The 13,500-nt window shown below is 40.8% G+C and overlaps 1 protein-coding gene across 1 annotated transcript; it reads right to left on the reverse strand.

Moving 5' to 3' along the window:
• Positions 1-2,328: 2,328 nt before the first annotated feature.
• pabir2 (PABIR family member 2) lies at positions 2,329-12,079 on the reverse strand. The gene is made up of 10 exons (XM_079249567.1): positions 11,395-12,079; positions 11,196-11,274; positions 11,068-11,121; positions 9,683-9,726; positions 9,541-9,595; positions 9,150-9,251; positions 7,005-7,090; positions 6,780-6,844; positions 6,168-6,264; positions 2,329-4,072 (listed from the first exon to the last, which is right to left on the reverse strand). The coding sequence occupies exons 1-10, from the start codon at positions 11,517-11,519 to the stop codon at positions 3,934-3,936; spliced, it is 846 nt and encodes a 281-aa protein (XP_079105693.1). The 5' UTR covers positions 11,520-12,079; the 3' UTR covers positions 2,329-3,933.
• Positions 12,080-13,500: the final 1,421 nt, after the last annotated feature.

Raw genomic sequence — 13,500 nt, forward strand, 5'->3', positions numbered from 1 at the left:
CCTCTGCAAAAGTTTAGGCACCCTGCATAGTTAGTACCTTCTATTCCCCCGTTTGGCAAGTATGACAGCTTGTAAACACTTTTCATAGCCAGTCTTTTGAATCTTGTTTGAGGTATCTTCACCCATTCTTTCTTACAAAAGTCTTCCAGATCTTTGAGATTTCTGGGCAATCTGTGACGCACTGCTCTTTTAAGGCCTATCCATAGACTTTCAATTATGTTGAGGTCAGGAGATTGTGAAGGCCATGGCAAAACCTTCAGTTCATGCCTCTTGATGTAATCCACCCTGGATTTTGAGGTGTTTTTAGGATCATTATCCATTTGTAGACGCCATCCTCTCTTTAACTGCAGCTTTTTCACAGATGGCATTAGGTTAGCATCCAAAATTTGCTCAAATCCCATTGAATCCATTTTTCCTTCTTCTTGTGACGTTCCCTGTGCCACTGGCTGCAATACAACCCCAAAGCATGACTGATCCACCCCCATGCTTAACAGTAGGATAGAGGTTCTTTTCATTAAATTGTGTGCCCTTTCTTCTCCAAACGTACCTGTCCTCATTCCGACCAAAAAGTTCAATTTTAACCTCATCAATCCACAGAACTTGTTTCCAAAATACATCAGGCTTGTCTATATGTTCCTTTGCAAACTTCAAATGCAGATTTTTGTGGTAAGGACGTAAAAGAAGTTTCCTTCTGATGACTCTTCCATGAAGGCCATATTTGTACAAGTACCTCTTTATAGTGGAAAAGTGCACCACGACTCCAGTATCAGCCAGATCTTCCTGGAGGGATCATGCAGTCAAACTTGGGTTTTGACTTGCTTTTCTTACAATCTTGCGAGCTGTTCTGTCTGATAATTTTCTTGGTCTTCCAGATTTTGCTTTAACTTCCTCTGTTCCCAATGATCGCCATTTCTTGATCACATTCGGAACAGAGGATATTAGCATCTGAAAACACTTAGCTATTTTCTTACACCCTTCTCCTGCTTTGCGAGCATCAACTATTTTCAGTTTCAGTGTTCTTGACAGCTGCTTAGAGGAACCCATGGTGCCAATTGTTAAGGCAAGGTCAGATGAGTCTGAGCATTTAAAACCTTTGAGACTGACATCACCTGGTCTTTCCAGACACTAACTGTAAACAATCCAGGACACTGTCAGGTCTCTGTTGTCAAATTGGGGCATACAAGGTACTAACTCTGCAGGGTGCCCAAACTTTTACAGACACCATATTTTGTTTTCTGTTATTTTGAAGGTTTAAATGAGGGAAATAGGATGTAACTTTTTTTTTACATTTTATAAGAATGTCTAAACTGTACTTTGATGCCTTTTCGAGATTTTCCATCTTTTTAAAGCTCCTTATTTGCACATTAAAATACATTTTTACCATGGGTGCCCAAACTTTGGAGCCCCACTGTATTTGAGCAGGTTAGCATGGCTGCTAACTGGTTTTAAAGTCAGCTATAGCCTTTAATTACTCATATTTTGTAAAGGAAGACATAAAAATGAAAAGAAAGGGAGAAATTTCTGACTATTTTATGAAGATATAGTACACAGATCAGGCCGACACATACTCCCAATATGGATCTAGCTACACAGGTTATTATGGTCAGCCAAGGATCCAGCTCATCATCACCAGCCAGTCACTACTATATCTGCTAGGAATAAGATTGTATTATACCTTATAAAATTGACTTTTCATTTACACTTGCGGAAAAAAAAAAAAAAAGACAAATGACAAATTTAGGGGGTCATTTTGTATTTGAAATTATGCAGGTATTAGCAGCAGAAAATGGCTTAAAACACAGTAGCCGAAAATAAAGTATTGGACCAATATAATGCATAACATTTATATAATGGAAACATTTAGTTCCTTGACTAGACAAGGATTAGATCAATTTAGGAAACAGTTTTTTTTTTCTTTTTAAGAAGAGATCAGATTTTCTCCACCAAAAGTTATGGAACTCATGGACCCCCTAAAATTTTGCGAAAGAAAAAATGGCATTTTGTCTTTTTTGTACAAGAGGGGAATGAAAATGATTGAAGGGATAAGTGCCTCAACTTATCGGTTTATTTTACGCCTAGTTATTCTTCTTTCCTCCCTTGTTGAGAAGTAAAATGTTTTGTCTTCCTGTTTTTAAAGAAAAATTAACACTATTTGGTTGTAGTTGTAAATAAAATAAAGCAATGAATTTACTAATTATAGCTACCATTTAATAAATATATACAAAGCTTGCAATATGCAGAAGTACTACACAATCCGAATAATGAAATGATTTATTGAGTCTGATGTCTGCTACGAGGGCGGTCACAAAAGACACAAGCAAAGGCGAGATGTTAGCCGGCTTGGCAGATTTACAGACATCAATACAGCATATCAACGGCTAAATTCATGCCCTGAACACTTTAAGACACAGGACGAGATTAAAAAAAACAAAAAGCAAAGAAACAGCAGACGTCTGCCATTTTATAAATAAACACATTCAATAAACAAACTGCAACCACTCTTTCCTTTAAAGGGTACACTTCCTTAAAAAGCTTTACAATCACTTCCTTTTTTATTTTCTTTTATACATAAACATTAAAGGCTGCGAAGCCATAAAGGGGTTCGATGTTGAGTTACACAGGTGGGTATGGACACCGGGGCCAACTGATGACACATTTAGGTGCAAATATCACAGTGCAGGCTCAACGTCTAGATTCTCTGTTAATTTTGTTTAAAAAGAAACATCAAGTTATTATTTTATTCCCTGTTTAAGACTTTCAGACTAAGACACAGGCTGAAACGGTGAAGGATGGAGCATCCTGTGCAATAAGCTTTTAATAAATGAAACCACAGCAGCAACAGCAGTCTCTTTAGTCACAATGTGATGATGCTTTCTCCTGGTTTGAGAACTCCAGCAGTCAGTTCATTTGGTGTAAATAAACTTTTCACTTTCACTGGAGATAGAAGCCTATCCCCATTCGGTTTCATATAAAACATTTTTTTAATCCATAAATAAGAACACTTTGCCAAAAGAAAAAAAAGAAATAAAAGGTAATCTTTTCTATATGTCATTACAAAAAATCATCCTGACAAAAACACAGGATACAGAGGAACCTTTAGTGTTGAAAGACTACCAGGAATGACCGTCTTATTTCATCAATAATCCACAGAGAGGTGCATCGAATGCTTCGTTATCTGCTCTTCGTTGCAGAAAGTCGTTTAGGAGCCAAATTTAAGGGGGGGGGGGGTAGATAAATCACCACAGTTCACAGCCTATAATCATAAAAATATCTGAAAATCTTCTCAAAACATAACTTCTTACAGTATAAACAAGACATCTCCATCATTGTACCCCAGATGCAGTTTATAAAGAAAAGCTCTTATTTTTTTTAAGACCTGTTCCTACATTCACCTCACAGCCGAATGGAAAACTAAACGCGACATCAGACAATTATGTACATAATTACAAACAATGCAGATAAACAATAAGTTAAATATTTTACAAAAATCTGCAGACTGTTTACATACAAAGGCCTACGGAAAGGAGCTTCTCAGCACAAGAACGTCGGGAAAAGTCTCGTTTTATTTGTCCAGTGCTCGATGTGGCGGCGGCTGGGGGGGGGGGCCCTGGTAGGACAGGAAGGCAGGTTAACACGTCACTACGAAGCCAAGCAACATCCAAGATACTCAACTAGCAGCTGGTGCTCACAGTGTTTTCAGTCAGCTTCTTTAGACCCACCTCTGATACACAAACTCTCTCCCAGACTTCCTCAGTTCAAAGCAAATACAGACCCAGTCCATGAAAGCAGCCATGAAAGCAGCAGGTTTGGAGGCAAACATGGAAAACTCGGCCAAAACTAAACTTAGGTGTTGCTGAGGCAGAAAACAGCTCCCTCCAGAGCGGCAGACGCCTTTTCCCACCTTTTTAATCAGTCTCACAAGCAATCATGTGTTCACTTTGGGGACAAATCCTGAAGAGAGGCGAAGGGTGAGTTGCTCGACGACGACGGCGACACTCCCTCCATTTTGCCCGGCGAGTCGGTGGAGGAGCCAACGCTGCTCAGACTCCCGTCGAGTAAATCTGGAGAGTGACTGGAAAAGAAAAAAAAAATAAAGGTGTTAAAAAGCACCACATCTTCTCACTGAACACCTAATGCAACTTACCTGACCAAATGTCACTATTATTCATTTTAGAATATAAATCATTTGCATTCATGTTGCTGTATAATAAATCACTAATTAAAATCTAGGTTGTGATAACTTTTGATGCAGACAGTGACAGCAGAGGCTAAACAGGTTTTTATAAACAGTTCTTTTCATTTTATAGTAAGACATAAGGGTGGGAAAATCGAATCGAAAAATCGAAAAACTGGATTTTTTTTGCTTCACAATTTTAAAGATCAATTGTTTAAAAAAACAACTTTTTTTTCAAATAAATAAAAATAATCCAGTATAAAATGTCATTTTTATTGTTAATATTGATCTTTTAACTTGTCTTCTTGGGCATTATAGCAGCAGAATGATGGTCTGGCTACTGTGTGTTTTTTTCCTCATTGAAATCAGGAAAAAGGATTAGAAAAAAAAAAAGTTTTATACATTTTACTTTGTTTTTAATCTACAAAAATCAGCAATATTGAAGAATTGTGAGAATCAAAATTTAAATCGAATCAGCACAAGAAAAAAAAAAAAAGGAATCGAAACGGGACAAAAGCATATCGTTACAGCCCCAGTAAAACCTAATATTTTTTTTAGCAGCTTTTCTAAATGATAACCGACTTGATTTCCTCATAAAAATTAAACAACTTATTTCTTATTTAACTTCTTAATCACGAGTCCTAACTTTTATGCCATCTGTTCAAAGTGACACTTTAGACTTTATCTAAGGCTGAGGTAGGTAATCTTTCTCCTGATAGTAGTCTATACATTCTGTAATCATGAACAATAAGAAAAATAGTTAAACCCCTCAGTTTACTGTAAATCTGTAAGAACTCTGTCCAATCCAAACGTTCCGACCCAAATGGAGTTGTTCATTTCTTATATTTTATAAGTTTCTTCATGGCTGAGAAAATGCAGGAAGGATTTCCCGACCCGGCTCGGTTTATTTGCCTCCTCCCGCTAAACAGCCGAAAGAGAAAATCATTGGTGGAAAAAGCTGCAAATAAAAAAGCCTTGCATCATGCAAGGAGCAGAACCAGAGCGGGAGGAGCCATGACAGGGGGAGGGGCCAAGACAAGGGGAGGGGCCAAGACAGGGCACCACTTTCAGATCTCACTAGCTCCCCTACATTTTTTTTTTTCCTTCTTTCTTGTCCATTTAAGCAAGCACACTGATGTTCTAGCTTCCCTACATTACTTACCCCAGCTTTAACCTCAGTGGAGAAATCCCCTACTCTTACAGAATAAAATGCAGGAAGCAAGAGAAAAACTGAACATGCATCACAACAGAAATATACAACAAATACCTAGAATAAATAAAGTTTATCTTGACTTCTACAAGCGCTGTAGAAAGTCTAAATGCTGAAAACCACATTCCTTCTGGTGAAAACTAGACCGATTCTTCCGGGAACGAGTGATGTCTGATGAGGAACCGAAGTAAAAAAGTGAACCTGAGGAGTTTTGCAGATGTTTTCATGGAGGTTTTACACCAGTAAATATCTCAGGATGATGATCAACAGCTCCATCGACGCTCAGGAGAATCAAGCCTCAATTCCCCTGAGAAACTCCACTAGGATCCAGATATACTTCACTAGAAAACCTCCTCTGTTTCCATGGAAACTAGCAGGACTTTCATGATTAATTACAAACAAAAGGCAGAGACATAAAAGATAGGGGATTTTTTGGTTTTTAGAGCTGGAATAAAACTTTTTGTCTCAAAACAGCAGAAAAAAAGGACCTGATGTGTGGTTGTGGCTGCGAGCTGTTAAGAGTTTCTGTCCCACAGCCAGACGTCTTTCTGATCAGTCTCTGCTTTGTTTGGTTTGTTTGAAGCAGAAACAAGCAGCAGCTCGGACGTGGACTATGATCTTCTCCTGTTTTTCTAACATTCCTATTTAGTTGTTTTGATTGAATTGTGTTTTGTTTGTATGTCAAAGCCATGTGGAGTTTTTAATCGGGTTTCTCTCCATGACTTTGGGATGCTACATGATCTACCTGAGTATAACATGGACAACATTTCATCTGTTCCTCACCAGGAACTGAGATCTGACAGGTTGGAGACATCCGAGGACAGCATGGTGGTGGTCCCCTGGAAGAGCCTCTTGGGCTGACTCTCTATCTCCATCTCACCTGTCCAGTAAAAGCAACAAAAAGAGGCATGACTGTGGAGTCCACTGCTTGGAAAGGACTTACCAGAAGAGTAAAAACTAAAATGAAAACAACTATTACAAGCTTCCAATAGCAAGACTTTGTAAATCCCAGTTTCACATCCAAACTGTGGAAAATCAGAAACAGAACGAAATTTTAACTTTTGTTTTTCTGCGGTAAATCTAACCGGAGTTACACCCATTCCCAAGAATCCAACACATTATTATTATTATTATTATTATTATTATTATTATTATTATTATTATTATTATTATTAATAAAAATGAGTGTAATCAGATGTTTTATTGTTACATAAATGGAAATATGAACAAAATTATCACTTTTTAAATCTAAAACAAGACAAACGTGATCATAAAGTGTTTAAAGAAGCTGATAACAGCGAGGCAAACCACAGAGAAACATCTTTAGGAGTTTGATGAGGGGAAAAAAAAAACATTTTAAAAAGGTAAAAGTTGGGATTTTAAAGCATGTCCAACCTTTGCGTTTTATCGGACCAAGTATGCTGGCTCTGATGCAGTTGATGGGGCTTTGACTGCGTCTGCTGAAGAAAACAGGGTGAAATGTTAAGCGGATTCAGTCTGAAATGCAGCAACAAACAGCGACTAACGTTTAACGTTCGCCTGCAAGTGGAAAATAAACCTGGCATGCTGGAACATTCCTAATCTAGTTTATCGTTAGCAATCAAAACAGTGTGTACCAACCTAAAGCGGCGTGTCGGGCTGGGTATCGGGCTGGGCGTCAGGCCGTTGCTGCTTACGAGTATTTGTAGTGAAGGAGAGAAACACTGCTGCTCGATAGAAAGAAAGGAAGAGAAAAACGTAGACAAGATCAGAGAGACACCAGCGGTGAAACCAACAAGCACATTTGTCAACAACTTGAGCCGCTTTTCTTTCACAACATGCAGAATAAAGATAAAAATAATCATTTATACAAACTTTAATATTGGCCAAAAGAACAAGTGAAAATGACAGATTGTGATTTTCTAACAAACATTATGGAGAATTTCACATTTCCAAATGTTTGTAAATAAGAAGTTGCTCTCAGTTGACTTAGTTAAAGGTTTAAAATATTACAGCCTAAATAATCCAGCTTGGCTGTAAAATACAAGTCCTTTAGGTGGAAGACTTGTCTGGCAGCATGTCCAAATAAACACGCAGTTCCTGCGTGTCACAAGTCGGTACAACAAACTACCAGGTCTGATCGCACTCAGATTTCTACTTTCGCAACGATCTGACAGGAAGCACCAAAAATACGAGCCACAAAGAAGCAAAAGAACAAACAAAAACACACATTTTTGTTGTTTACTGCGACTTTTTCCACACGATTCCTGCAGATTAACCAATGAGAAAAGCACTCGTAGAGCGCACACCTCCGCCGAGGGCCACACTTCTAAAAGAGATCCTGGATCCAAACGGTGATCCGGATCACCACTTAAAACAGTTCTTCCTTTTCACATTTCCAACAAGTCCTGAAACTCTCATGAAACTCCGTCCATAACTTTGAGTCATCTTGAACACAAACAGATTAACGGCGGTAAACTCATAACCTCCTTGTTGGAGGTAATGATGCAGCCTTCAAGTTTAAAGCTTGTTCCATCCTCCTGTTTTATTTTTTCTCAAAGCTGCAAGAGCAAGAAAAAACTTCTTGTTCGTCAGGTCCATCCATCCTCCAGGAGCAGCAGGTCTGCAGCGGGGAGGGATCACTGTGGGGGGCGATGTCTGCTTTATGTGCCATGAACCCGGTTGTTACCTCCACCAAGGAGGTTATGATTTTCCCACCATCTTTGTGCTCAAGATACCTCAAAAGGTTACAGACGGATTTTTATAAACTTTTCAAGAGTTGTTGGAAATGTGAAAATGAAGAAGTGATTAAATTCTGGTGGTGATCCGGATCACCGTTTGGATCCAGGAATGTTTTAAAAGGTCTTTAACACCGTGCTTGGCGGAGGTTTCCGCTCTCCGAGTTTCTAGTTTCGTATTTAACGAACAACTTTGTCCGGGGCGGGGCGTGCACGCGGCGGGGCGGGGCGTGCACGCGGCTGGGTCCGAGTGTTTTAATGCCACATGTAAATGTTGGTACTTTCTCAGCACCTCCATCAGCTGCTTTATCAAAACAATCCGTTTTACCTGCAACAGTAAAAAGGCGGAAGCAGCAACTCCGCTTCCTGCTTTCTCCACGCTGTGACAGCCTGACTTTAACTATGTTTTTTTTCTTTATTTGTAGGTCGGTGTGCTATGGGCGGCTCCAGTCGTCAGAGCACCTGCCTACATAAGGCTGTGGGCTGTTTGCTCTCGTTCTCTCTCAGCTCACAGCTTGGTTTGTTCAGACACTGACTTGCAAGCACTTTACACCACTAAATTCCACGTTTACACGCTGCATACACATACTTTAAGTTCTTTCTTTAACAAAATACATCTTTGTGTATGAACAGCGTGGCCTTCCCTCATTGTTGTCACGGCTTTCTGCGCCGGTCGTGACATCTCTCTGATGTCCGACCAATCACACAATACTTCTCGGAGCCCCGCAAGAAAAAAGTTCTGATGGCCCGATGTGTTGAGAACTGTCTTCAAACGCGTCCGCGAGAACAAAATGACATTTTCTTCCCGGAGCCTCGAGAACAAGAAAAAAGTTGTCACTTCTCGTGGAGGATGGAACAAGCTTAAAGCATCGATGTGGCTGCTGAATCAGAAATAACGCCGCTGCACGCGGTGAAAGCGTGGCGTACGTTCAGGTACGGAAATGGCAGAAAACGGACAATCAGCCTGAAAGACGAACATCCTGACCCCCCTGCCTGTCCGGCCTCCACTCTGAGGGAGGATCTGGATGCAGGATGAGGTGAGCTTTACCTTCTTCCCTATTCCTCTGGTTGGCGACGGAGCAGGTGATACAGGCACAAAGTCGATCCGCTTTGGAGACGAAGATGCTGACTTCTCCAGATCATTGTCACTCTGAAAACGACAGCACACGTGATGAAAGCCGTCTCGTTGCAAAGCTGCTCATTTTAGTTCAAAAGCAACGACACAATGACTTGTGGGAGTATTATACTACCAACTCAGCCTGATCCTGAGAGACTGGCGGCCCTGTTAACTCCCAAATGTTTCGTATTAATCTAGCATGTCTGCGTGTGGCCTCTTTCTATATTTCCAGAAAGAGGCCAAAAACTGCCAAAACATGCACGTTAAAAGTCGAGCAGGCCGGAGTTTTATTTATGTTTGTAGTGAGGTGTCTTTAATTTACCAAATTAAGGCTTTCTTCCCATGAATGGCTCATCTGCATGGCAGCTTGAACTTCCCTGTTGGTGCAACAACAACAACTAGTAAGTAAATAAACTCCTGAACAGTCATTATTCAGACACTTTGCAAACCAATACGCAGCTTACCGCTCATGAGCAGTTTCCCTGTTCATCACATCTACCCCTTCTTCCTGAAAGAAAACACCGTTTATAGTCATTAGTCACTTCCAAAGCTTTTCGGGATTCAACGTAGCCTTTGAGGAAATAAACCGCCATGCATCTCAGGTACATCTCAGAAAAATAAAATAAAGTTCAATATTTGTCGTCATTCATTTCCCAATATGAAACCCAAATATTATATAGATTAATTATACATAAAGTAAAACATTTCAAACATGTATTTCTTGAAACTTTGATTGTGGCTTATAGATGATGAAAAACCCAAAATTCAGTGTCTTAGAAAATTAGAATATTACATCAGATCAATGAAAAAAGGATATTTTAAAAAGAAATGTCAGGATTCTGAGAAGTATGTTCATTTCCATGCACTCAGTACCCGGTTGGGCCTCGCTTTGCATGGATTACTGCATGAATGCGACGCGGCAATGGAAGCCATCAGCATGTGAAACTGCTCAGGTGTAATGGAAGCCCAGGTTGCTTTGCTCTCAAAGCAAATCAGTTCTGCCTTTTGCTGGTGCACCTTTTCCTTCCACTCAGATTTCCATTAATATGCTTGGATACAGCACTCTGTAACAAGCAGCTTCTTTAGAAATGTCCTTTACGGCTTTCCCTCCTTGTGGAGGTCAATGATCGTCTTCTGGACATCTGTCAGGTCAGCAGTCTTCCCCATGATTGTGCAGCCGTCTGACCCAGTCTGAGAGACCATTTAAAGCAGGGGTGTCAAACTCCAGTCCTCGAGGGCCGGTATCCAGCAGGGGTTTGTTGTTTCCTTCTACCAACACAGCTGATTCAAATCAAATGGATCCAGCTGCTTCTTGTCGACCTATTTAATCATTTCGGTCAGGTGTGTTGGAGCATGGTGACAACAAAAACCTGCAGGATACCAGCCCTCCAGGACTGGAGTCTCAGGACCTGTGATTTAAAGGTTTAGGATACCTTTGCAGGTGTTTTGAGTTAACTAGTTGATTAGGGAGCGACACCATGACTTTCTAAGATTGAAGTTTTCCCAAAATTCTAATTTTCTGAGACATTTTGGGTTTTCATTATCTATAAGCCACAATCATCAACCTTTCAAGGAATGAATGTTTTATGTGTAATAAATCTATAAAATGTGTTTCACATTCTGAAATGAGTGACTTTTCCCATAATATTCTATTTTTCTGAGACGTACCTGTAAATATATAGTGTAGGAGTCTGATACTACCAGCTGATCACCACTAAAAGATCGCTGATCCTGTGAACTCCGTTCCTCTTGCATGTTTTTTGACACCATCACTCCCTACACTTGAGGGAAATGGTGGTCTGACATGCTCACTTCTACACAGTCCAACAAGAGCGACTCTGTTCCTTACTTGTTTTATCTGATGAAGCCTGGTGCTGGGGATGCGGATCGGCGATGAAGGGACCTGGATGCATGTGGAAACAACAATCAGCGCTGTGTGACTGAAACAAACCAGACGTGTAAAGTACAGTAAAGTACCATGTTAGGCCTGTTGACCACCGTAGTGCTATTTCTTCGACTTCGTAACACTTCTCTCTGGAAAACTTGGGAGTTATCACTGCAATGACAAATTCACAGGCTACACATCACATCTCCTTCCCATCATGGCATTGCAACATCTACAATGACAAACGGATAAAGTGAGATTTTGCAGAAAATGAATGCAATTGTGTGGCACCTCAAGCCATTTATCATAGGTGCGCTGTTTGATCTCCTCAGGTGTCCATCAGTCTGAACTATGGAAGATGGGATTTCCAGATCCAGCTCCATCTTTTCTTGTGGCATGACTCCAGGATTGTTCATCTTGCTGGATAATACACCCAGTCATCCACTCGTCAACTTTGGTTCAAGCCCAGTAATGTTACATTACTGATATCTAAACCTCACTAGTTTCACATGTTTGTATGAAACGTTACTGATCAGGCAACTGAGGCTGGTAAGAGAAACTAACACAATGTAGGCAGCAATCTGAAGGCCTGCTTGTTAGTAAAACCCTGATGCAGAAACAAATTAACAAGACTTTTTAACCACAAGGTTACCACCACTTCATATACAGCTAAATAATCAGCTTTTTCTGAAACGTTACCAGCAGTCCCCAACTTCCCTGATGGATGGTTAGCATGCCGTGGCTACATACCACACAATGCCCAGTAGCTGTTAGCCACTGACCCGCTACTTTGCTACTGCAAGGCAGCGGTGGAGCTGCATGAAATGCGCCTGAAACGAGCTTAGTAGCTGCTTTAAATGCAAAAAAGATTATCAGCTGAAGTTTGTTTTAAGCAACGTTAAAGTAACGACGCTGCTGTTAAAAAGACTGTCAAGCCTACTTGTTAACACGGCATTGCTAATGTTGTACTTATCGCTAACCGGGTGGTTCGGCTACAACCAGCTCAGCTAGCCTAGCCTAGCCTGAAACGCTAAGCTAAGCTAGCTTGGACGCACTGACGTAGAAAGATGGGCGGAGCCTCCGTGACGTCACACGTAGGTTTTCTCAAGAGCTAAATTGAATCTCGGTGGAAAAAAAAAAATTTGAAGCTCGGCGGGCGGCTAAAATCGCGGTTGTTGTACTTTCTTCTGACTTGAAGCGGAAGATTGGCACCTGTCAATCAATGACACGCCCCTAAATATGCCGAACTTTGAGATTAAATTACTTTCAAACGGGCGAGTTAGAAAGAAATTCACTCTTCCCACAGACTGAAGACTCTTTTTCCAATTAGCCTCAATGATAAGTGGTTTTCTTAAGAGAGGGGCGTCCAGGTCCAGTTTACGACTATCCTGCAAGTTTTCAATGTTTCCCTGCTCCCACACACCTGACTCAAATTTATGAGTTATTGTGCAGAACTTCACAGGCTGTTGAATCCATTTAATTTGAGTCGGAACCACAGACTGTAAATAAAAAGATGGACAGAGCCTCCGTGACGTCACCCGTAGGTTTCTGAAGAGCTGAATTGAACCTCGGTAGGCGGTTCCTACCGTCGCCATCTTTGCAGGGGCATGCTGTCGTCTCGCCCGTAAAATACAAATATGGGCAAAGAGGTGAGAGGGGGGGCTGTGAGCGTCATGGTGGATGATTGACATCGAGCGAACTCTGAGCTTTCTGTCACTAAGAGCAAACCCGGAGATGACAGGAGCTAACCAGGTAACAGAGGTAAGTGGGCTAAAGCTAAATCACGTTGTTAACCGGCTAAAAACTGCTGGTTGTTCTACGTTCTTCTTACTTGAAGCGGGAGATAGGGTACCTGTCAATCAAAAGGACACGCCCCCAAATATGCCGAACTTCGAGAATAAATTACTTTTAAACGGGCAAGAATTTTACTCCCCCCACAGTTGTCACGAAGGTAAACTTGACCTATTAAACCTAAAACAGATTTTTGAACCAGGCTGTAAACATGTTTATTTCTGCTGTGAAGTTGGTCTGTTTAACATGGGAGTCTATGGGGATTCGCTCTGTTTTGGAGCCCCTAGTGGATGAAGGGGGAACTGCAGTTTCGTGCACTTCTAAATAGGCTTCACTTTTAATCTCCGTCCATCTTTCATACACGGTCTATGATAAGAACCTAAACTTGCCTACTAAAAATATCGCCCTCTGACTCTTTATTTCATTAGCGTTCATCATGCTGGGCGACACGAAGTAAGAAGCAGAATCCCAGATGATCACAGAGAGCTGAGTGTTATCTTAATCAATGTTAGCAGAGCTGCCCAACGAAACCGCTTCTTTTGCCGGCGAAACAGAAAATTAGGACCCCTCAGACTCTGTGACCCAGTAACAATTATAAAAATATCA

The sequence above is a fragment of the Telmatherina bonti genome (genome assembly GCF_933228915.1).
Source record: "Telmatherina bonti genome assembly, chromosome: 12".
NCBI classification, from domain to species: Eukaryota; Metazoa; Chordata; class Actinopteri; order Atheriniformes; family Telmatherinidae; genus Telmatherina; species Telmatherina bonti.